The 26245-nt window shown below is 46.2% G+C and overlaps 2 protein-coding genes across 2 annotated transcripts in view; both read right to left on the bottom strand.

Annotated features, from left to right (window-relative positions):
* Positions 1-26245, bottom strand: part of LOC134854648 (transmembrane protein 208-like) — a 412118-nt gene that overhangs the window by 28410 nt on the left and 357463 nt on the right. The gene's annotated exons all lie outside the window — the stretch shown is intronic.
* On the bottom strand, positions 1266-4669 carry LOC134854141 (tyrosine-protein phosphatase non-receptor type 4-like). Its single transcript, XM_063870264.1, has one exon. The coding sequence runs from the start codon at positions 4555-4557 to the stop codon at positions 2092-2094; it is 2466 nt and encodes an 821-aa protein (XP_063726334.1). The 5' UTR covers positions 4558-4669; the 3' UTR covers positions 1266-2091.

Genomic DNA, 26245 nt, shown 5'->3' with positions numbered 1-26245 from the left:
AAAACACCACAAGAATTAAATAAGCTTTTGATATTTACCGATCGGCCGCTTAGCTGGCAAAAACTGGTCAGATGCTCATTTAGCCGAAAATAAAACATGCCTGAAAAAGTTGTTGCTTTTAGATTTTTAAACTTTGAAAATTTGCAACAAAAGCTACCTGAAAATTTTGAAATAAAGATCAATCACTTTTTCCTTCGCAAAATAAGATATTTCAGCCCATAAAAAATAAGCTGAAACCATCTAGGCCAAACAAAACTTTTGATTGGAAAAAAAAACGAAAATGGAAAGCAATGAAACAACTCAATGTCAGGGCTATTAATTTTACAAACTACAGGTATATCACTTGCATCGACGATGAAAATTTTGCAACACAGCTACCTGAATTTTTCGATTAAAAAATCAATCAATTTTTCAATCAAAGCGACACAAAAGAAGGTATCTCAGCCGATAAACCATGAGCGGGAACTATCTAGGCCGAACAAGATTTTAAAGTGAAAAAAAATGAATATAGCCAATCAAAGATTGAAAAAGAGTAATTAACGCAAGTAAACATGAAAAAAACACTGTATTTAATGAAAAAATCTCAACTTTCGGATTTCAAAGAAAAAATAGATGCCAACAGGTAAAGTTTTTATTTTAAAAATTTTTCCTGAAAAAAAAACAAAAAAATGAGCAAGTTCTATATAAGAGTCTTCACCACGTTCATTACTCTTAAAAACAGAGGGAAAAGATACAATGACAGGGTTATCAATTTTATAAGTTACAGGAGTATATCAAAAACACTCACATCTACGAGGAAAATTGCTCACAGCACAAGAAAATTTTCCGACAAGGCAATTAAGCCGACCAAACATAAGCAGACATACGAAAGCATAAATATTCAATTTTTCCCTGAGAACAAAATTCAATTTCATATGTACTGACAAAACTAGGTTCGGCCGGACTCGAACCCTGAAACTGAGGGTACAGATGCGGCCACGGTACCTCGAGACCAAGTCGGAAGCCATCTCTAAGTTGCTTAGGTTCACTAATAAAAAAGTCTAGTTCGCAATTACAAATAATCAAATAATAAACGAAAATTTTAGAACATCTTCCAAATTATATACAATCATTTGACCTAAATACCAACGTCATGATGGCTATCCTGTGTGTGTTTTTTTACACATTCGGCATAATAAATTCTGAGACAAGACGTCAGTATAAAAGTTGTATTTTGTTTGCATACACCTCAACCCTTGTCAAACATCGATAGGTAAATGTTGAAAAAACGGATTTGAAAAATTGAATTAGGACTAATCTTTGTTCTCAATTCTAGTTGAAAAGCTCGATCAAACCGAAGAATTTCTGTTGCAATCACTGCTTCTTAATCACACGTCACAGCTCAAACGGCATGTTACAATTGCTGTTTCCTGCTTCTTGCTGCCATGCAAAAACTGCTTCAAACCCTTTCATTTGCATCAACCCACCTACTAACAATCTCTTTCAACCATTGTTGCTACTTGAATTACATCTTGATTCACCTTAATGATCGCTCGTACTTTAACGGTTGACTGCTGGCATTTGAAATGCATTTAAAAATTAGAGGAATCCGGCCAATTTTGTCTAAAGTGTTTTTTAATGGGTTTGAAACGTTTTCGTGAGATGGAAATAGTATTAGTTAACTTTCAGTAAACGCCTCTAAGCATGTATAAAAATTGAGCTCGAATTGAAATTGAAAGCACTCTGAACGAAAATGAGTTGCTCATTTTCTCTTCGATTTTGGGTCCAATGTGCAAAATAAAATTCGGCAGATTTGCTTCGTGAAGGTAATAACTTTCCGTCTTTTTTTTGAAAAAAAAAATCAAATAGCAAGTAGGAAAGGTATTATTAAGATCTCTCAATTAAAGCGAACGCCGACAATTTAAATTGAAAGCATTCAATAAATCGACAAAAATTTGACAATAAAATTTGTAGCATCTCGAAATAACGAAAAAGACGATACCAAGAAACATCAGCATTATCACTATTATCATCACAAAACGCGCTCCAATTCAGCATTAAATTATTTATTTATAAAGAATTATTAACGGAAGGGGTTTTAGGAGAGGGATTCTACTGGACTTGGTTGACACCTACGCTATTCTTGCTATTGACGCCTACGCCTGAAGATACTGACGTCGATCTTCGCTGTCTAATTTCATAATAAGCTAAAATTGCCCGGCATACGAACGAGAACTGAGCCCAGTTTTGAATAAGTTGGGGACGGTAGGCGCGCATTTCCTTCAGAATCTGGACCAGTGGTAGTGGTTCATTCAAGTCAATCAGTTTGAAACTAGCTTCTGTCAGAATGACCACTCCAGTTCTGCCGATTCCGGCACTGCAGTGCACCAATATGTTCTCCGCCGGGTTGCTTTTTCTAAACTCTCGGATTCTTTGGATGAATTTCAAGAAGTTTCCAGTGCCTTGCGGAACCCCGTGATCTGGCCAGTCGTGAAACTGGCACTGTATTACATCGCGCACTACGGTGGATTCGCGACCTTTCCTGAGAGTCAAATTGCGAGTTGTGAAACCTTCGTCGTTTTGCTGTTCCGATGTGCAGTCGATGATGAACTCATTACCGCCCGTCGGTGTTGGGTTATTTATTTCGGGCCAGTACTTTGCACACTTCCTGATGTCCCTTTCTTTCAGTGCCGTTACCATGATGACATGTGAAATCTTTTGGTCATAAATCATCCTCCAGAAGTCTTCCACTGTGTGGTCCAGTGGTCCCTGTGCAGCTATGTACTTCAAGCAACTTCCATCTGGGATTTGGACCTTGACAAAATTAGCATTGATGTAGTCATTTTCGGATACCAAGGAAACCCGCGTATCATCGTAAGGCCAAACGTCGTTATACCGATTCCGAGGTGGATTCCGCTCCGCAAATTTGAATGTCGCAGAGACCTTTTTCTTTTCTAAATTATGAAACGCATTGGCAAGATTGCTTTGTAAGTGCAATTGACTTTTCAGTTCGTTTATGCTAGTTTCCAGTGGGGTTTGTGATGAAGTTTCATCAGGAACTTGGGTCAATACAGTAAGCTGGAGGCTAGAAAATTGCGCTCCTGTTTCTCGGATTAAGTTGGTTATTTCAGCACTAGACAACTTTTGTGCATTTTTATTGAAAATTTCAAGAATCTCGTCACCTTCATTTAGAGGCGGGTCGCATTTTCTCGCCGCTCCAGAGGGATCAATTTTGGTGATGATTACCCTTTTACCGTCACCTCCATCAAAAGAGAACCCAAACTTTCCTCGGTCGTTCGGAACAACTTCTAAATTTTGCCGTCTGAAATGGGGAGGATTCGCTGAAAAATTAGGGTCAAGGTAAGCTAAAGTCGCAACGTGCATGTCTTGAGAGGATTTACTCTCTGTTGCTGCACTGGGGTCCTCGGATGTCTGACCACCCATTGCAGAGCTCGCTGTTTTCGTGTTGCTGAAGTTAGTGGTCGATGGAGGCTGACCGTTAGAAAGAAAGTCGTTCGATGACCTTCCAATAGTCTGACCTCCAGTCGTTGATTCTGATGATCGTTTAGGTAGTTGTTTATCTCTGTCTAGGGGCGGAGTACCAACTGGTGAAGCACCTTGTGCGCTACGGTACAGTGAGTGATGGTCGACACAAGTATGCCAGAATTCTTTGGCAGTGCGATAGTGGTTAAGACTAAAAGTCAAAGTTTCAGGTTCAGCATTTCGACTCTGATTTGTTTCCTCATTGTAAATTTCGATGGTGAAAAGCTCATTTTTGAACGCCAGTTTTAAAATCTCCTGCCATCGAAGGTTGCGCACAATCTTTTCCTTTTGGAAAATAGATATATTTTCCATAGATACACCAATTTCGATTGCGGAGGAATCTGAAATTTGAGATCCCTGGTAAAATTGGTACCCAAATCTGTCAATTTTGCTCACAGCTTCTAAAAACACATCTTTGGCTATTTCGTCCAGGCTGCGTTTTGCAGCTCCAGGTTTCTCGCTCAGAAGTTTCGGCAAATTTCGATATATTTCTAGGCTCTTCTGAACAAACGAGGGGTATTTAGCGAAGGTGTCCGGGTGAAACGAAGACTTCAAGTATTTGGCGTAGACTCCTTGCTCAGCTTCAATTTGAGAAAACCTTCCATTGCAGATGAAGAGCATGTAAGCACCAATTTCGGAGACAGAATCCGCTTTTGCGTTCACCTGTGGTCTTAATGATCCATCTTTCAGCATTGCAGTCAACTGCGAAATGTACAAACGACGTGTAAACCCGTCAATCTTTTTATGCGGCTCAAGCTCAAAGAATCTAATTTTGAAATTGAACGTAACCGAAGTAACATGAGGAGGTATTTGGAGTTTTAAAGGCTTATTAAGATCGAGCCATTTACGATGCTCTACTATATTGTCTGCAAATTCAAGGCCAAACACATTTACAGGGAATTCACCGTTCACCAGCAGCACTCGAGTTACTTGTTCATACAATTCTGCTCCCTTAGCAACTCTCGGGACATCAACCTGCGACGTATCGTTACTGTGGTAAAATCGTATTGTGCAATTCACAACAGAAGCTTGCATCTAAGAAACTGGTAACAAGACTACTGTTTTCAACTTTTTTCTACATCAGGCGAGGCATCTGCTTCTGTTGTTAGTACCGTACATATCAGCTTTAATAAGACATCTGAAATTTTAAGCAATCTTTAAACAACCCTTTGTTTTAAGAACAATTACACTTGACAACTATGCTAGCTGGCATTTTTATAACTTAAACAATGTTTCAGCAATTTTTTTTGAGAAATGTGAGTGCGCAAACATCGAAACTAACTCACTAGAAGCAAGAGAAAATTCAAAATAAAAAGTTCGATTGTTTTCGCCATAACTAGCATCATCAGGTATGTACAACCCAAATTCAAAGAGGCAAGGTTTTTTGGCAGACCGATTATTTTAAGCAGAACAGTTGGATGTAAAATTTTGAAACCCTACGGCGTTGAGCCAATTCTCAATTAAAGTCTCTCCTACAAGGAGACGTAATTTAAAAATTTTTTTGCCTTGTTTTAGTGGAGAAATCTTTTTAGTTGGAAAATCTTTCTATATTTTACCATGTTAGAATTGAAATGGTCTACATTGTAGCGGCTAGCTCCCTCTACCACAGCCTGGAACAACTTGGCAACCCGGAAAAAGAACAATTTCTGCCCAAAATTTTTGATATTCCGGGACTTTCTTTAAACCCGAACACCACGAACCCACAGAAGAACCTCGGAAGCCTACTGTCCAGGGTACCTCTTGCAAAAAAAACGTCAAGAGGGTGTGTGGCACGACATCATCAATCATTCTATCATCAGCCACCGCACAAACAATTACAGAGCTTGCTCTGCAGAGGAATTGACAGAAATCCTGAAAACATTGACAAATATCGGTGCAATTGTATACTGTCAGAGAAACGGTACACCGGATATCAAGAACCAGCTGATCAGCACGGGTATTCTTGTCATTCCTAATAAAAAGTGTCTCATTTCAAAGAGGAAGAGAAGAACGGAGCTGGTCAACGAGTATCAGGCACTACACCAGGACGTACAGCTGGAGCTAAAGTCTTTGCAGATTGTGCTCGAACACCAAGACAACCTGCCAGCTGTCTTGTCCAAGCTTCATTCAAACACAAAAAAGAAATCTCGATCGAGAAAGAGGCGGAGAAAAGAAGACTGGTGAACATAGGCGAGGAAACTGTTGGTCCGACTGACGAGGACGCTTCAACGGAGAGGGTGAGTTAAATTTGTGTTGTTTGAGTTGCTTTGTGTCACGTGAGGTTTATTCCTCGTGGCCTACAGAAGAACCCACAGAAAAACGTCAAGAGGTGGTGTGGCACGACATCATCAATCATTCTATCATCTTCCTCGTGGCCTACAGAAGAACTTAGCAACCCGGAAAAAGAACAATTTCTGCCCAAAATTTTGGATATTCCGGGACTTTCTTTAAACCCGAACACCACGAACCCACAGAAGAACCTCGCAAGCCTACTGTGCAGGGTACCTCTTGCAGAAAAACGTCAAGAGGTAGTGTGGCACGACATCATCAATCATTCTATCATCAGCCACCGCACAAACAAATACAGAGCTTGCTCTGCAGAGGAATTGACAGAAATCCTGAAAACATTGACAAATATCGGTGCAATTGTATACTGTCAGAGAAACGGTACACCGGATATCAAGAACCAGCTGATCAGCACGGGTATTCTTGTCATTCCTATTAAAAAGTGTCTCATTTCAAAGAGGAAGAGAAGAACGGAGCTGGTCAACGAGTATCAGGCACTGCACGAGGACGTACAGCTGGAGCTAAAGTCTTTGCAGATTGTGCTCGAACGCCAAGACAACCTGCCAGCTGTCTTGTCCAAGCTTCATTCAAACACAAAAAAGAAATCTCGATCGAGAAAGAGGCGGAGAAAAGAAGACTGGTGAACATAGGCGAGGAAACTGTTGGTCCGACTGACGAGGACGCTTCAACGGAGAGGGTGAGTTAAATTTGTGTTGTTTGAGTTGCTTTGTGTCACGTGAGGTTTATTCCTCGTGGCCTGTAAACCAATGAGCACAGTTGTACTCCCACCTCCAATCTTGATTTGGACTTTGAAAAACAAACTCATTTGGAAATTAGTCCGTGATTATGCGTCCATATAGGTTAAATTTATCAACTGTCAACAACGTGTTAAATTTTTGAGAATTTGTCTAGAAAACGACATTATACCTAATTTTGTGAGGTTCAGGTTACCGGAAAATGGGGTGTTTTCGAACCAAGCGGTACACAGTTTTCAGACAAAACTTCTAAGAAAGGAGATAAATAAGGCAAGGACAGATGAGAAAAACGTTGAAGTCAAACTAGAAAAGGCGAGAGGCGCAGTACAGAGGGGTGTAGATGTGTAACATTCGCCCAAATACTACACAGCGACGGAACGTAGAAAAAGTACCTATTAACGACTGGCAGGCGTCAGTTACCTTAATTCTACTCGTTTTTCACCGTCTCGACCTTGCCAGTTGGTTTTCTGGTCTGTTTAGGGCTAATTAAAAAGTTACTATTTTTAGGCCATCAGTCAAACGACTTTTGATCAGCTTTCGTTTACATGCGAACACAACCACATAGCTGAGTCTCGGATCCTCAGACTACGTGATTGCCATTAAAAACACGGCTCGAACAACCTATTTTAATATGTTTTTGTGTGACAGTTCTATATCAAATCCATTGGAGATGGATTGACCTTTTCCTCTTTCTAGCTTCTCATATTCTAAAATATCAAATTATACCGGTGTTAATTCAGACTTCTACGACATCCAAGTAGCTACAAAATTAGTTTTATATAGTCCCTTCACATAAAACAGTCTCTGGGGGACCAAGCCTCCGCTCCCGTAATCTTCCTGAGATAACGTTCTTATCTCTTCCAATTTGTGGCACGGGAGGGTTCCGTGGAATATTCCTTCCCCACTGAAGCTTCCTTATCCACCAATTTCCACTGCTCAGAGTCTTATCGTGTGTTGTTGCCACGATAAGAGGCTTCGTGTTCTTCGTTTCTTGTGCGACTGTTTTCCACAATATTTGTCGTTGTTCTTTTTTTTCGTCGTTTTGCGTCAAATTGGCCGTCTTTTTTGTATTTCTGAGAAATATCCACAATTCAATCGAAAATTTAAAAATAAGAATTCTAGAATATTCCTACCCTCCTTCGCAATACTTTTTCGTTAATAAGGCCTTTATTCGTTTTTTCTCGTGTCGCCGGAAGGTTGCGCTGTGCCTATCTGGCAGAATGGCACATACTCCCCGGACAAGTCCCCATCAATGTCCCTATTGATCGCATAACACCGGTTTATCGTCAAGTAGTGTTCCAGTTCTCTATAATCAATCTTACAAATCGCATAAGAAAATGAAATTTATCTACTCCACCTCAACTCACTACGTGTTCACAAATGGCATCGTACTACATTTCACTGCCTTTCAACATTTTCACAAAATTTGCACCATGAGGAGTGTCCTAGATAAAATGTCTTTTCTGACTACTTACGTCGTCTTGCCATAAAACTTCTTTTCGCTCTTTGTGATTAAAAAGTTGGGACGTGGCACGGCCACGCACCCGTTAAAATTAACTTAACATTACTCACCAAGTATAATCAGTTATTTATGCAGTCCTTTCAATATTAAAACTAAGAAACTCTGTGGCTAGGAAAGTTATTGAGTTACTCACCCTTCTCGAGCGAGTTTACTCAAACTTACCATGTCGCCACACAGTGAAATAGTGTCTTACACAGGTTAAAAACTTCAGTCGTGTTTAAATAGGTAAATATACTCACCTATGTTCTATACATATACATAAGTAGCATAACTAAAAACTTCTTTCAACAATTTCAACAATTGCAACAATTTTCAAAGTCTGGTCTGACCAAACTTAAACAAGTTAAACTTGTTAAACAAAAAGTTTAACAAGTTCAATAATCAAAAACTTGGTTGATTGGTTCAAGTTTTAACACACAAAGACAATTAAGTTTTTTCTCCTTTTCTTCTCTTCTTTGCTCACGTCTTCACTTGTTCTCTTCGTTCATAATCTTCACTCCATCGCTTCTCCATCCTGATCTTCAACTTCGCTGTCTTCTAGGACTTTCTCCAGCATGTCCATGGAGTTGCGGGCCGTGCCCCAACTCTCCTGTTCCAACAGCCTCGGTTTGCAACAAGGTAGCAAGTCAACATTAACCTTTTGCTCCCGGTTCCTGCAAAAGCTGTTGTGAAGACACAGGCTCACGTTTCGTTCTAGGTCAGCTCTTAAGACCTCTTTCTTCTCATCTTCAGTTACACAAGGCGCTCCAGCTACTCGCTTCACCGCCGTGGTGACCGCGTTTCTGTGCGTCAGGAATGCTCTCTTATAGGCTCCTGGTCCTATATCTAGCTGGAAAGATTGATAGGCTTCCGTGTTCCTCGACATGTGACGCTTCGCGCGTTCATACATCCATGATGTCATCACTGCACGGAACCAAGGCATCAATCTTTGCCTTGACCATATTCTTTCAATGGCTTTGGGTATTCTCAGAACCTTGCAGGTGATTCTGAAAAGATCCAATTCACGACTCATCTTCACGTTGCTCAGCTGCTCAGGAGTCGGCACGGCCGTCTCCTGTTCACTTGTGTCCGCGTTAGCCTCCAGCCATCTCACCGCCAGCTTGGCACTAACCACCATGATTGACACTTGTTGATTCTGATCGGGCAACCCCGTAGAGTACAACTCCTCCACGTCCCATACTAGCATCAGATTCCCGCGTTTGGGGTACCACAACGTCTGCGCCAAGCAGTGGCAAGGATACTCCCCATGGGTTCTCACTATGTTCCTTCGGGTCCGATACCCTGAGGCTCCCAGCAACGGTTCCACCTCCATCAGAATTCTGTGTAAGTCGTCTTTCTCTTCTATGGTGGGGAATTCAGTGGGTAACGCTCCACTCGCTTTCTGCTTCTGAAACTCACTCACATTGCCTTCGTTTAATCTCAGAAACTCTTCACCCACTACGTCTTGCAACTCGCCTTCAGATCTCTTCTTCGGGACTGCCCGAAAGATCTTCGCCAATAAATCATATGACCTCTCCGACATTCTGGCCACTCTTACGCACTTTGGCACAGAGAAAAGTTGGTCAATCAACACCTGCTCTGTCCTCGCATCGATAACCACCATGTGTGTAGGATACCTACTACTGCAATATGGTGCGGAGCTTGAACCCACCAGATATTTTGAACCAGTAGGTTTATGATAGGCTTCACTATCTTTCAGATTCATTTCGTTCTCCAGAGCTTCTCGCCAGCCTCCGATCTTCTGCTCTGTCTGCAATGCTCCAGGGAACACTTCCACGCTGAGGGACGTCACTAGCTCATGGGCACGCTCCAGGCGCTCAAGCGATTCTATCGAACTCGTCATGCTACAAAATCCCAAGGCTGTGATCAAGTTTACATCCGTCACCCCATGACAATCCGCGACTAACTCCATTCCACTCTTATCCGACATGCTCAATCTTCCGTACAATCGTGCCAGTTGTCTATGCTGCTCGCTCAGCGTAATCAGGCAGTGCCCCAAGTTGCAAACATGTCCTTCCATCCCACTATGTTGAGCCAAGCATGTGCCTTGCTTCAACCAACTGCTCGATGGACTTTCCTCGGATAGCTCCGTGGATGGGTTGCTCTTCCGCTTCGTCAACCTCATGGCCAGCAGATGGTGTATCATGGCCAGATCATGTAAACTCGCGTCATCATCCAGGTCTAACGTGATATCCGCGTCATGTCCCAGATTAAACCGGCGTTAGGATGAGGACACCAAGAAGGCTTCATGAGTTCCCACATCGTTACTAGACTGGTTTTCAAGGGACCGTCCCAAGAACCACAATCAAAACTCACTTCCCCTTTTAGCTCGGGAACCGAGGGTTCGACCACTCGTTCTTCCAAGATAATTCCCAGCTTGGGTTGTTCCACCATCAGTATTCCAGTTTCTTTAATCCGTTCAACCCAGAAATTGAGTACTATGACTTGCTCATAGTCGAAGTACGCTTCCCTGGCTTCTTCATTCACGAAGGGATTATACGCCATCCCCGGTATGCCAGACACATATTGGAACGACTTCAGTTTCCCTAGTGTTGCAAAGTCTTTTTGTCCCTTGACTACTTCAATCAACTCCCGGTTCACTTTCAATTCTTTGTTGGAATATCTTCTCACTTCTTCCAACTTGCGATAGCTCTCCATGTCATTCGACTCCTTATTTGGTACAGTCAACGGCATATCCTGATATAGTTCCAGGAGTGCATTAAGGAAGTTTCTTTCGCAATCAATTCCCTTTTGCCGAATGATCTTTATACATTCTCCCAAAACAGGAGTGGGGATACGATCCACCACGAACCTGACAAAGCAAAGGGCATCCTTACGCTTAGCCCATGCTATCGCAGAATCGTCTTTTGAAATCAACGCTCGCAGAGCTTCCATCAACTCCAGCTCCTGTTCCCGTGATTTCGAATCATTACTGGCTTCATATTCCGCCCTCTTGATGCCCATCAAGCACCAAGCCAACCGTACTTGCAGATCAGTTCTCATGCAAGGATGAGCCAGGTATGCTGCCACCGTCGCAGGTGCATGCATCGTCTCGTCGAAGTATCTCTGGAGGGCCGCCCTCCAGGAAATTTCTAGTAGTTTTTCCAATCCGATTTCGTTCGCTTCAGAGGACATTACCGGGCCGTATTCTCTTCGATTCAAGTTTGAATTCTCCGTTAGCTCTTTCAGATATTCCTGCATGGCTCGCTTCTCGCTCCAAGCCATCAGGTGCCCTCTCGCGGAGTTTATCGCTTTCAACATCTCCACATAACCCCCTGCTGGATCTCCCATGTGGACCGATTCCGGCACAGTGACTCGACTGTACTCGACCACGTCGAGTTGTCCTTCCAGTTTCAATTTGGCCATGTTGGACCGCGAGGGTTTGTAATCTTCAAGTCCTCCAGATCCACATTGACTGATGATTTCCATCTCTAATTTAGTGTCTGCCAGGGTTCGTGCTGTTTTCTTTGATCTCACGGCTGTCGTGGTCAGACCTGCCAAGAGCATAGGGGGTATCAGATTCTCTTTTTCTCCCCCTGTCAGTGTTGCACCATCTCCTTGCCCGCTCTCGCCTAAACGACCTGCGCTCGTTAAAGAGGCCACCACTGCGCTGGCTTTCGACTTCACCACTCTCGGGTTCACGGTTCGACTTCCTGTCTTCCCTTTTAGTCGCTTCAGCCCCTTCCTGGCTCGTCTGACAGGTAATTTCTTCGCAACCTGCTGATCATCGGCATTGTCTTATGTTACTGACTCGGTCAGAACATCCGACTCCGTGGAGTTCACTATTTTCTCCAGGACCTCACGCATGATGGGTTGGTTCAATCCCACCTTCATTATGGATTGCGTCCCATATCGTCGTATCACGTCCCATGATCTTTCCATGAAATTCACTCGGCTCCAGGTTGCCCCTGTCTTGCCTTCTAACTCACTTTTATATCTCTCCCATTCCTCTTCCGGGAGCGTACTCAGGAAGGATACCCTCATTGATTCTTCGATTTTTCTCCTCCTCGGTGACTCATGGAGCAATCTTTGCGGATCCCTGCTTCTGCATTCTCTCGCCTGGATTATTGGGTCCATCGGGGATAAGTCGGCCGACGCCTCCTTTGTAGGGGACATGAAAGACGATGGCGTCATTAGCAATAGACTCCCATCGACTTCCCCATCGTCGTCTTCACTGAACCGGTATTCTAGCAAGTCTCTCTCCAACGCTCCTAGATCCGTCTCACCCGGTTTTCCCGTCTTTCCCTCGATGTCGTTATCGTTATCGTCCTGATCCATCAATTCATAATCACCTGCATCAGGTTTCGGCTTGGGTCCTGAAGGACCTTGTCGTGTGTCTATGCCCGAGTCCGGCCGAGCCGGTACGTTCATGTCTCCTGCGTGATAAAACAATTCATCGTTCACCAGGAATTCTACGGTCTTCGCCATGTGGTGCCAGGTCCTCTATCGTTATGTATGAGCCTCCTCTGCTCTCCCTTGCCACTTCCAGCATCACTACTTTCGCTTCTCCTGACCACTTCAGTCTTGATAAATCATCCGTGGGAGTATACACTTCGTTCCACATTTCAGCCGAGACCTCTGGTCTCCTGGAAGGTAGTGCCTTGATCTTTTTCCTACTCCAAGCATCAGGAAATGAGAAGTCAAACGTGTGCGCGGCTGCAACATTCCAGCTGATGAAGCGCGGCTCCATCCCTTCATTCCACTTCGGCATTCTCTTCTCCGCATCACGAGCTGCTCCGATGTGAGGGGCAATGATGGGAGATGTGGCTCCCAACAACATCCTCCTTATCGGTGGATATCGAGGGCATTGGTCCGGCAGCGGCGTGGACCCAGAAAGCCGCGCTTGCTGGTTCTCTTTCGCATGCGCATAGGCCTCTGGTAAGAGTGGGACTCCCATAGCCGCTCCTGTATCCTTCACTACTGGTCTCAAATTCCAAAGCATCGGGTTAAACTGGATGTGAGAAAGGTCCTCACGGCCCATTCGGCACTTGAAGTGGTTGTTGAAATCCATCAACACCCAACCTGGCTCAGCTATTCTTCCGAACAGCCTATCGTCGCTGGCCAGCCCTCTCAGCTCCCTCTGCTCTACCCAATTCAGCACGGAACAGTCCACAACTGAGACCAGGTTGACATACAACACAGAATTCCTGTATGCCTTGACTTGCACGTCCGGGAACGCGAAAGACATCACCGGTCCATACACCACCGTGACGAATTCCCGCAGTCCGTGAATCAGAGCCAACGGGTCGATCCGCATCATGACAGCCAAGTCTGTCAGCAAGAGCATGCCACAATATTGCTTACACTCACCCGCATTCGTCGCCACCTTATCTTCTCCCGTGACGCTTCTGTTCTGTTGCAAGAGATATTGCAGCAGGAGAGTCCTCCAGTCTTTCATTTTCCTGAGCGAGGCGGTTTCCAACTGTGCATTGAACTCACGACTCGAACCCTGTAGTTGTTCAGGGTAACGCAACAGCACAAGCAAATCACCCAGTCGACCGTAGGTCATGGCAATCAGAGTCAGGAGTCCATCCAATCTCAAATCTGCCAACGCTTGGGTGAAGAGATTCGCCGGTCCCTTCACGAAATTTTCATGACCAAATGTCACGTATAGGGCTAATATCAGGCCAATCGGCAACTTCCTGATGTCTTTGACGAAACTCGCGATCAGGTTCCGGGATGCCCTAGGATAGCACGTCGACAGGAAGGATGGCGTCCATCCCACTCCCATTCCACCCAAGATGGCATCCGATCGTTCATACTGTGCCCTCGTGGCTAGCACGTCAGGTTGGAACTTGTCCAGTGACATCGTGTTTACGTCCTGCATCAATTTCAACATCATGCCCCCAGCTAACTCCCGGGCATCAAACAAGTTCTTCAGATACACGTGTATCTCTTTTATCACAGCCGGCGCATGCTCGAACGCGTCCTCACCCAAGGTGCACAGCCCTGGTGACAAGTACAACCATACGTTGTTGTGTGGCTTCGTTTGCAAAGCCATTGCCATGAGATCTTCTTCCGCTGACGTCATGTTCTTCCTGACTGTCCTGCCCTGCTCGTTCTCGGCATGATCCATCTGTCTGAACCAGAGATCAACAGCCACCTGTTGTACTAACAGATGATCGTCTTCTACCCCTGGTCTTAACTTCAACAATCTGGCAAAGTTGGACAGCTCCAACCCCAGAACCTCATCTAGCACCAACCGAGTTGTGCTACAATCTTTGAGTCCCTGTATGGCATTGGAAATGTCAGCCCAAACGGCGGGAAGCTCAGATCGGGACGGGTAGTAATTTTCTGGGTCTACCACCCTGTTCGGGGCAGGAATTATTACGTTGAACCTCCCCTCTGCTATCGTTGTGACCATCGTGTACACAAACTGAAGGGGTTCTGGCAATGCAGCGTACCCTGGTGACAACACAAAGACCACCTTCACCACATTTTGGGTGAAACGTTGTTTTGCTGCTGCTTCTACCTCAGCCATCGCCGAGAGCAATGTCATTATCGCCTCCCCTATGACCTCGTTGCTCGGGATCGACCCATCCGTCAGACGTGACAACAAGCCCCTGCTTTGCAGATGATCATTTGAGCCTGCAACCACTATCACCTGCGGCTCCATGCTGACCACCCTTCGTACACTTATCATCATGCCTATTGCCTGTCCCCAGTCCAATTTAGGCGCCGTCAAGAAAATCACGTCGGGCCAAAAGAGAGAACGGGGCGTATAGAGATAATCGGAACTGGCCACAATCAGATACTTTGCAGCTTTCATCTCTAAGGGATCATAAGCTGCAAACAGGCCGTCGCCTATTGGGGCCTTCAGTTTCCCATATCTCTTGTCATCTCCATCCACCGTGGTCGTTCGGGGGTAGTCCCTTGAATACTCGCCAGGCGTCTGACCGGGTGGTTTAGCAAACTGCCTGTACATCTTGTGATGCTTGTTATTGGGCTTGTTCTCTGCCTGAAACTTGCCCTTGCGAGCAGGTGGCGTCAGTTTCCGGGCTCTCTGTCGGACGTCCGTAAGAGACCGGGTGTTCAAAGGTCCAAAGGTATTGTCCTGAGGCAACCCATTCAAGTCTGCGTGCCGGAGCGTAGTCGTGGAACTGAACTGCTCCTGCTCTGCTAGCAGCCAATCCACGCCCGGTATCCGATATAGTCGCGACACTGTGGGACTTTCTCCGCCAATCATTTTCATTGCGTCCTCCCGACACGTCAGGGTATTCATGTTCAACTTCGCGGACATGTCCGTCTTGTACTGTCCCCAATGACTAGGGTCTGATCGGTTCCAAAGCAGCACGCTGCCTGGTTTAATTCCCTCTGCTGGCACGGCGCTCGTAGACGGTCCTGCTGCTGAAGCAGGGTTTGCCGTGGCGGGCGGATCGTTCCTCCTAGACACGGTCTGGGAGTTATTCCGGTTTTGAACCACTGATCTCCCGAGTCGGCTTTCAAGCGGTTGTGTTCTGGGAGGAGGAGCAGTTCCTAGCCTCTCTCTCACTTTTGAGCTCGGAGCGATGGGTGTGGCTACAGCCGTCTCCATTGCCAAGGGCCCTAGGAGGTTGACGAGGGATTCGGGCACGCTTGCCCTTATTCTACTTTCTCCGGTCGAGCTGGTCCGAGCCATAGAACTGGTCGCCCTCGACTCCTGCTCCACTTCCCTCAACTGCGTCTGAAATACATCAATCACCCAGTGTCTTCCTCGTTGGGTGTTGAAATGTATTCCATCTCTGGTAAGCGCGATGTTATCAATCATGCGCAGCGTGTTTTCAAGATCCAGAAGTCGCAACTCGCCAGGGTTGTTTCTCACCAGATTACGGATCATTTCGTTCCACCGTGTCACGTTGCCATTCATGAAATCTGCCACTGTGGTGCCCACCAGCAGGTTTTGTGGTATCGTGCACAGCACCACAAACCTGGGCCTGTATTTCTCCTTCAGTTCATTCAGGAGGCATACCAACAGAGGCTCCCACTTGCTCTCCGGAGTCACTGGGGCTCTCGAGACGTCGTTGGTTCCCAGCATTATCACCAGCGTGTACAGGTGATCCTCGCTCTGGAATTCCATCATCTTGATGACCTGAGCCACTGAGGCTCCTCCAAAGGACAGAGTGGTAGTCTGACCATAGACGAAGATCTCATTCAGATCCCTCACCAAACTGTCTCCTAGGATCAAGTGGCGACTCCCTGGGGGAATTACCTGGTCGCTCGTAGCTGGTCGACCGTGTGGGGTGCTCGCTCCGAGCTATTAGATGAATGATCACGACGTTGGGAAGGAACGATCCTACCCAATGTCCGTCCAGTGGTTCGGTTGATCTCATCCAATGTTGCTCTGGCCACTTGGTTGAACGATTCTTGGAACTGAGGATCGAGGTAGGTGTCAGAAGGGTCCGGTATTGTGTTCCTTTGACTGGAAGCAGACGGTTGTGTCTACTGAGGAGCCTCGGGCCCTCTCGATGCACGTAAATCCAAAGCCTCGGGCCCTCTCGATGCACACAGCTCCTGCACTCTTGTCCTGGGGCGTGTGTCACTGGATCCCTCCGAGGATTTCTTTGTCGCCAGAACTTCCTGTGACACTTGGCTCACCTTTGCCATATACAGCTCCTTCAGGTGCTTTATTTCATCCTCCTTGTAGGCCACCTGCAGATCTTCATATTTCTTCTTCCATTCGTCTCTTTCTCGAGCTATCGCCCTATACTCCTGGAGTTTGGCACACAGCTCGCTCTGATCTCTCTCCTTCTTCTTCAGCGTCTCAATCGTCTCCGACGTCTGGATCTCTATTTCACTCACCCTCACCCTCTTCGGAGGAGGAGCAGCTGTTGGAGAGTCGACCGAATGTGACGGGCCTGGCCCATCACGCTGTCTCTTCGCTCCGATGAGTGGCTGCGCAGGTTGGACGGGTAAGGGCATCTCACCTAGCCGGTGGTCCCTCTGTTCACCTAGTCCTGGCTCACGAGCCAGGTCGTGGCCAGACATTTCTCCACGCCTCCATCTCATCAGTCGGTTTCGACCTCTCTCGGCGGTCCCGGACTCACCGAAGGCCAACATCAACATGACTTCCGTAGGGCGATTCCCTCGACCCTCTCGTCCTAATGCATTGAGGAGCGCGACCACAAACACCGCCAGCCCCGGGTCTTCTCGTGTAAAATCACAATCGATCAGCCGCTGATAGATCTCGTCTAGAGTCGCTCCTAGACTCGCTGAGAGGAATTCCATAAGTTCGTTCGTGTCACCCATTTCTTATCGTGTTGATTCTTGCTGTCTTGTAGTTTCTTCCTGTCTCGTTTGATTCAATAAATTCAATAAACAATTTCTGATCAATCAAGATCTAAAAAACAAGTCGCGACTTAGAACCATCATTTTTGGATTAAACATCATTCAATTCTTTAAAACTCTTCATTGAAATTCTCTTCTCAATTCTGATTTAAAAATTTAGCACCAAGGTGGATCGTCCACCTGTATCTACGTCAGGGTAGCACAAATGAGCGCTGTCACCTTGATGACCTGGAGTACTCTAGGTCTTTCATGACACGAAACATAAAACATATCATAACAATAACATAACACATGAACACATAAACATCACACATGTATATTATCACATAAAATCTAATCCCTACTATTGTACCTAAAACCTAACCTAATCTAAAACCTGACACTAATTCTTGTCAAGTAACTTAATAAAAACCACTTATCGCCAAACGCAATTCCTAGCATATGCTCAGATAGTATTTTTTATGTAAGTAAACCTCTATGTCAGTTTCTGAAAATATCACTTGTACAAGTGCGTACAACTCTCTCGGATGTAGCTTTCCCCTATTAGGATCATATACTGGTAACGAGAGAGAGAGGTCACTCCTCTCTCAACCAAAAAATCCCTAAGTCGAGTCAAGGCCAATACCAAGCTCTTTGGATCTACGTGTTGTCTATCAGTGGCCTTGGTAACCAGGAAACACAAATATTTCCCTGGTATCTGTGATGCAACAGGGGGCAGCGCTATCATCCCTCCCACACCAGGCCTCTGTTTCCATAAAAATTCGATGTTCTTATACTCTCTTCTGAAATCAGCCGCTAGTGCTGTTTTGAAGCTTACGTCCGCGGTTATCGCTATAGCGCACGTGCGTTCCGTGAGTATGAAATCGCTGTCCGTTATGACGATATTGTTTGAATAATGGTTCGGTAGATCAAAATACGATTCAAAGATTCGTCCAAAAGGTGGTTTTTTAGCATTTTCGCCCTCTGTCTCTAGTTTTCCGGTTTCTCTTGCCGATTTCAATTTTTTTATTAGCAGATTTTCGGTGTGGGTGAATCCTACCCCCACTCCCCGGACAAAAATATCCATCGACGTCCCCGTCGATCGCCCAAAATTTAGGAGATTGAGGTTGGATTGTGAAACACGTAGAGGACCATCTGGTGCGACCCAGTTGGACTCAATATTGTCATGACTGATGTATTTTATGCCGTCTTTATCGACGTCCTGAGTCGTCAGAATTGTCTCTTTTGGATCTGTCGGCAGATCATGAAGCCATTCAAGCACGCGCAAGTTTGTTAGTTCTTGCTCATGAGTCTGTTCCGCTTCTGGTTCGAACTCCACTTCCGGTTCTGATCGATCGTCGATCCAATCTTGATCCATATCATTCACCAAGTCGATTTCTTCTAGCATCGCCACTTCGTCCAGTCCCACTAGCGAGTCCATGACGTCACTTACAACTACCCTGTCTACAACGAAATCCTCGCCGTACGGATTTTATTTCTTCTTGTTCTTTCCTCTCTTGCTCTGGCGTGTTTCCATGGTGAGAAGAAAGTCAGGCTGTTTTCCTTTGTCAATTTCAATTTGTTCCGGGCAGTCCCAGTCTTCCTCGGCATAAGGTAGAGTTTCGTCGTCCACCTCTACTCGCTCGGTCAACTCCAGATCCAGTGGTAGGTCGCAATCGTCCACCACCTCATTCCCGTCGTTTTTGTCGCGAGTACCCCTTTCATTCACTTCACAAGCAGGATCCACTATCAAATAGTCTCCCGCTTGCATGTCTGCTGGGATACACCAGTCCTCTGACGAGGCATTGTGTGGTTTGATATTTTTGTAATGAGCTGCTCTTTCAGTGCTCAATCGATAAAAACGACCTCCTTGGTGCACCTCTGTTATCTGAAATGGACCACGCCATTTCTTTAATAATTTTTTGGTTCCTTTTGGTGGAACCACTTCCTGGAACACTCAGACGTAGTCGCCAACTGAGTAGGCTATCGCATCGGCTGTCCTTTTGTCAAACCTCCTTTTTTGTCTAATTTGCGCATGTTGCGTGTTTCTCCTGCATAAGTCATTGAGGTCCTGCTGTCTTCTAATAACACCCCGCACGTACGTTTGCGGTGCTGTCCTCTTCCCCTCGTATTCGGGGTAGAAAAACGTCAACGGGAGCGCTTTTTCATGACCCGTTAGCATCATGTGCGGACTTATTCCCGTGGTGGAATGCTCCGTGCTGTTGTAAGCACCCATCACTTGCAGCAAGTGCTTGTCCCAGTCATCCATGTAACGCGAGCAATAGACTCTCAGCATGGATACCAGTGTGCGATTTTGCCTCTCGACTAGGCCATTCGTTTGCGGGTGATAAGTGGTCGAGTGGGCTTGCGCTACCTGCGACCTTTTCATTAACTCCTTCGTGAGATCACCCAAGAATGCTTTGCCATTGTCCGATTGGAACTTGATGGGGCAGCCATGCCTCGCTATCCACACATTTATCAAATGATCGCATGTTTCTTCCGCCGATGCTGTCATGCAGGGTGCTGTCTCCGCATACTTCGTAAAATGGTCGATCGTTACCAGCACCTGATTATAGCCCGTTGCTGTCATGTAGATTTTCTGATGATCAATTTGCACCACTTCGTTGAAACCTGACGACCCTATTGACTGTAGGGGGAACCTTAGTTTCCTGGGATCCTTCGCCTGCTGACATGACAGGCATGCGGCGATCAACTTCTCACAAGCCTTCTTCAATCCCGGCCATTCGAATCGTTTCTGTGTCCTGTTATACACTTTGTCCACGCCTTGATGGCCCATCTGATCATGTGAGCGAAAGAGCAATTCGGTCTGGTACAACTGTGGTAACACTATTGAATTGTATTTATAGAGGACCTTGTCCTCCTCTTTTCGTTTGCAGGCTACGATTCCGTCCTTGTTCAGGTACAACAAGTCGTTTCGCTTCAGGTAGAATTGCTTCAAGATCTTGTAGCTGTCTTCTTCCAAGTCTCCCTTGTCAGGTGCTCCATTCTCGATCCATATTTTCAGACTGCTCGTCATCCTATCATTTCGTTGAGCCCTTAGGAGATCCGACAGCCTGTACCTGGCTTTCAAATACGTCTTTACCACGTTCATTTGCCCACTCATTATCTCCGGAGCATGAGCATCGTCCATCAACTTGACACACCATATCTTTTTCAAAGGCGTCGCTTCCTGCACAGATGGTTCCAGATTGGTACGGACGACCGTACCATGTGGCAGCAATCTGGTTGGGCGTTTCGAGACTGCTATCAGCTCGAGCTCGTCTGCGGCATTATCTACCACAGTGCCCTCTTCATCTGAGGTGTATCTGTCCCTGTCTGAATCCTGATGCGTTTCTCGGTCCAGCCAGCGCTGCTTCCAGTCTACCAATAAGGAGTGGATTGCGATCTCTGACATATCGGAATTGGAAGTTGTTTCAGATGTGTTGTCTTAGGACTGGGGCCTCGAGTCAACACTTGAGTCGACTGATTCCCCAACATCATATTCCAAGTTGTCTGAGACGTTTCTCGACTCCCCGGACAAAACTCTGTCCATTGGTCGCTTCGAACCCGACTCCCCGGACAAAATTCTGCCCCTAGGTGGTCTCGTCAACCTCTCCCCGGACAAGTCGTCCTGCACGGGCTCAAAGGTGTCTGACTCCTCAGACAAGTCGTCCTTGACTGGCTCGAAGGTATCAGACTCCCCGGACATTGTCTCGTCCACGGACGAACAATCTGGGCTCGGCTCGTATTCTTCTCTTGCATCCGTGAAATGCACTCTCCTAGCGAAGCTAGATTTCGACTTGATCCTGACTTCCTCAGTGGCTTGGGTCTGATTCAGTGTTCCATATTCAGTGAACGAAGTTCTCAACAAGACCTCCTTCGGCATCGAGCTCACCAGCTGGTTGACTATCGACCTGCAATCCCGTTCAACGCCTCGGCTGCGAATGGACACTGGCCTCTTCTCTGTTCTCTCGGTGACAGTCAACCGATGCATGGTCTCCATCGACTCACGATCATGCCTATCCACTTCCCTGTCCAACAAGTCGCGGAGCTTTCCCATGACGTCCGGCGCCACGTTCACCGTCCTGTTCAATAGAGCCATGCTGTTTATACCCAGCCTGGTAAGTACCAAATTGGATCGGACTAGCAGATCCAACGGAACAGGCTCGCCTCTGGCTAAAAGCTTTATCTCCGCGGCCGTTTCCACTGGAAGGTCAGGGTGTCCGGGTATAGGATGCCCTGACTTGTCTAACCACCTAGTAAGTGGCAGTTTGTCGTAGGTTTCCTTGTCCAGAAATGAAAACCCGTCTTTGATTTCCGATTGGTTAGCCTGCTTCTCCTCGAGGCGTTCATAAAATTCTGTCTTTTTACTGAGCCTATCTGCGTTCTGGTGCTTGTCACGGGTACGGTGCTCTATGATCATGTGGTATCCATCCAGGCGCACGATCCAACGACCAATATAACTTTGGTCCATCGAATAGGTTTTCAGCCAGGCAAGGGCACGATTATCCACACGTAACTTGAAGGGAGCACTCCCCAAGTAGGCCCTGTATTTTTCCACGAACGTGATCACCGCAAACATCTCCGCTTTTGGTGCGCCGTACTTCATTTCAGTATCACTCAGGACTTTACTCCCGTAGGCTATCGGACGAAGAACCGTTCTCCCGTTCCACTCCTGCTCCTGGTGAAGTATGCCCGATATCGCAACCACTGATGCATCCGTGTCCAGCACGAACATGCCCTTCTCTGTTGGCATGCCGAGGACCGGTGCCTCGCAAAGTTCACGTTTGATGTTTTCAAATGAAACTTGTGCCTCATCAGTCCAAGTGAACTTTTTGCCCTTGTTTCTCATCAACCGCTGCATGGGGTATATTTTGTCAGCATACTTCTTGATGAACTCTCGATAATAATTAGCGAATCCCAAAAAACTCATCAGCTGTGTATCTGTTTTAGGCGCCTTCCAGGTCAGCACCGCTTCAACCGCTTCAGGATCTGGTCTCACTCCATGTTTGTCCACCAGGCGGCCCAGATACTTTATGGAATCTCTGAGGATTTCACACTTAGAGGGTTTACATTTCAGACCCGCCTGCTTCATGCAAGAAAACACCTCCTCCAACCTCTCTATGTGGTCTCCTAAGGTTGGTGTTGCAATCACGACATCATCAACATAACACATGATGAGATTCCCGTATTTGAGTGCCTGGGCCATCAGTCGCTGGAATGTGGCCGTCGCGTTGCACAATCTGAACGGAATCCTCTTCCACTGGAACAATCCCAGCTCGCACGCGAAGCCTGTTTTCTCTCGATCTTGCTTTCTGAGTGGCACTTGCCAGAACGCAGAGCCCAAATCCAATGTCGTGAAGAACTTCGCGTCTCCCAGCTTGGATAGGCTCTCATCGATGCGGGGAATCGGGTATGCGTCCTTTATAGTCACTGCGTTCAGATAACGGAAATTACAACAAAATCTGAGTTGTCCCCCTTTCTTTTTCGCCATGACCACGCCACAAGCCCACGGGGACTTCGACGGCTCGATCATGTCGTACTCCATTAACATCTCGATTTCCTTCCTACACGCTTCTGACTTGTTTGGGGTCATTCTTCTCGCCCCTTCCCTATGAGGTACCGAGCCCTCTTCTATCTCAATCTCGTGTTCTACAAGATTACAGCAACCTATGTCGGCCTTATGCTTCGAAAAAACGTCTGCGTTCCGACTTAGCACCACTCTGAGCGAATCTAGTTCCTTGTCTGATATTTTACCCTTCAAATGTTCTATCTCAGGTAGGACAGGTTTATTCGCTGCTAACTCTGCTTCTGTCGGCCTCTCAGGAAAGTTGGAGCAACTAGACAGCCCATCATCTGTTTCCGATTTCATTGAAAACAATTTCCTAGAAGATTTCAATTCATTCACTCTCCTCATTATACATTCTTGGTTCGCATGCAATGGACATTTAGTTACATCAAACTTTTTCAAGTTCTCCACACTCTGAAAGTCTGTGTTCAAAGCCAAAGCATAGCCAAGTTTCTTTCCCCTCTGTATTGTCACTGTTGTTGCTTCTGTGTTCAATAACACACTCACACACAGTCCGCTCTGAGTGAGTGAGAAGCTTCTTCCTAAAATAGCCGAGCTTTTACTGTTTGGATTTGGTACCAGACACACCTGTCTGTCATTGCTGAGTTCATTCAAGTTCCTCATCCTATTGTGGCACAGTTGGCAACCTTGTCTCCGGGGTAGCATCTGCCTCCGGCGGGACTGGGTTCGTCCAGCCAGGCCTCGACGGGGCTGCCCTTGGCCGCTCCTTGTTTCTAGGTTCGAAGTTCGTTCTCGAGCTTTGCTGGGCTCTGGCATTGCTGCCCGTACCATCTCCATCATTCGCATGGCGTGAGCGCTCCCTTTGGTTGGAACGCTCCTGCCAATTGCTCCCATTCAGGATCGCGTCAAGCTTCCGCATCATCAAGTCAGACTTGGCATCTAACCTTTTCTCCAGGCTAGTTATCGTGTGGGCGTAGGTACTATCATGATCGTTCAACAATCGCTCGATCTCCCTGGTCATTCTAGCCTCTCTATCGCATGACTCCTTGTTTGCCTGTGCCAGGCTCTCCGCCAGGCATTGATCGGTGTTGCGAATCAACTGAGCCTGATCAACCCTCGCCTGCGACTTCACGTGTGTTAGTTCATCTCTCAGATCCTCTTGACCTTTGTGAGCTCTCTCATCAACCTGATCTATTCTCTTAGTCATGTCCCGTCTCAGTTCATCCAGACCATTCATTACACCAGCGAACATGTCACTTATGTCGCCAGTGGCCCCAAATGACGGGGTTAGTCCCAAAGAAGATGAGGTCAACTGCGGCTGCAGCCTGGTGCTTGATGAGGCACCGCCTTTTTGCTTGCTCATCGACGTCATCAATCTGTCGAACGTTGATGACGCTCCCATCGTTATCCCATCTGACATGGGCCTGGTCGGCGAGGCCGACGACGCCTTCCTGCTCATGTCGTTCCTTGGGCACGGTGTGAAGTTCACAACCGGATGGGTTATCTCCGGGTAGTCATAACTGTAAGATAAACCTTCAGTTCGTAGTGACGCCATGCGCTCATCGTACAAAGACTTCCAACTCTTCTTGGCCTTCGATCCCGGTTGTTCTTCACTCGGGCTTATACTCGACATCATCGCGTTGTTGCTCTGCTTGGCCTGAGATGAGTGGGTATTAGCCGAATGTGAATATTCTCTCCTCCACCTATGACTCTTGGTCTCCGATTTGGACATTCCCTTGAATAACACTTCCTCTCGCGGCTCGACCTCGGAACGCTCCGAGGTCTCCTCCGTCCTCTCGACTTCCTCCCGCTCGAGGTCCTCGCTCGGCTCAAAGTCGGGTCGAATGAGCGTCTGTTCTCCCTCGTCAAAGGAGTCCACAAGCGTTTCGCTCGCCGTTCCGGCTTCGGCGCTCCGCCTTTGATCGCCATCGAGGTTTTTCTCGCTCCTTAATTTCATTTCGCTCACTGAAAGATCAGGTTGACCTTTAGTCGATTCGGTTTCGGTAAACACGTCGGAGGCGCTGCTAAACGAGGACTGGCTACGCCTAGTTTTAAATTTTCACGTGCTGCCCGTGCTCAGGCTGGGAATCTTAGTAGTCAATCCTAACGGGTCCCTGCGCTGCATGCTTTGTGACAAAAAACAATATTCGTATGATTTAATGGCGATGCACACGTACCGCGAACAAGTTCAAGCTAAATTACTTAACGCTGCCTCTTCGATCTCGTAAGTATCAAGAGTGTCTTTTAGGTTTCTCAATGACAATCTTAGTGACTCAGCTAGAGTTACACACACAGGGCTTGCTCAGTATTGATATAATGCTAACTCAACCCTGTTGTATAGTATAACAGTATCACAAAATTTACACAAGATATAATCAACACACGAAACACAATGAATAATCAGATAGGAATATCCTACAGGTGACAGCGACCTTTTGTCAGTATCAATTTATCGCCACACAATTTATCAAGTCACTGCTTTGTTAAAATTAAACAATCTTTGATAAAAAGCAGTGATGATTCAGAAACAGATCAATAAAACTTAGTCTTAAAGAAAAAGACTTCCCTCAATCGGAACGATCCGAAAGAACAAAGCCCAGGACACAGTCTTCTCAAGTGGGCGTGTATTTGCCTAATACACCCACCGAGGTCTTCTTTTAGGTGCCCTGCGATTGCCCGAGCTGTCCTACTAAGTAGCTCAAGGCAACCTCTGATCGAAAATTTCTATAGTCTAAGAAAAAGCTCTCCCACACCCGGACTGTTCCAAGTGCACGAGAGTAGGGAACAACTTTTCTTCTCAAGTGAGTGTGTATTTGCCTAATACACTCACCGAGGTATTCCTTGATTTGTTCCCGGATTGCCCGAACTTTCCTATTAAGTAGCTCAAGGCAACCACACAACCAAAATCACATTAAAAAAAAATTTTTTGTTCGGGTACTTCTGATACACCTCCTGATACATCTAGAATCCAAAGTTGATCACAAATTTCCGGATCGAAATGGGCTCCTATGATCCTAATAAGCACGCCTAATATCCTAATATGATCTTAATTAAATGGATATTTTCCGTTTCCCAAATTGCCACAGAAGGTTTCCTCAAGTTTCTAACAAGGAAGGTTGTTTAAAAGGTTTAAGACACTCCGGAGGGTTACTTCGGAGGGTTGTTAAGACACTTAGCCTACCTCGGAGGTTAATTCGGAGGGTACCTTAATCACCCAAGTTACTGCGGAGGGTCCCCTTAAATTTACTAAGGAGGGTCAATAAGATGCTTAATATGCTCCGGAGGGTTACTTCGGAGGGTACCTCCAAAATTTTCAAATTTCTGAACCTCACTTAGAAGGGCCTTCTATTAACTTCAGGAAGCGTCAAAACAAGCTAAATTCTCTATGGGGGGCTGTTTTAACTTCTT

The sequence above is a fragment of the Symsagittifera roscoffensis genome, chromosome 9, assembly GCF_963678635.1.
Source record: "Symsagittifera roscoffensis chromosome 9, txSymRosc1.1, whole genome shotgun sequence".
NCBI lineage: Eukaryota > Metazoa > Xenacoelomorpha > Acoela > Convolutidae > Symsagittifera > Symsagittifera roscoffensis.
This window is presented reverse-complemented; position numbering and strand designations above follow the sequence as displayed.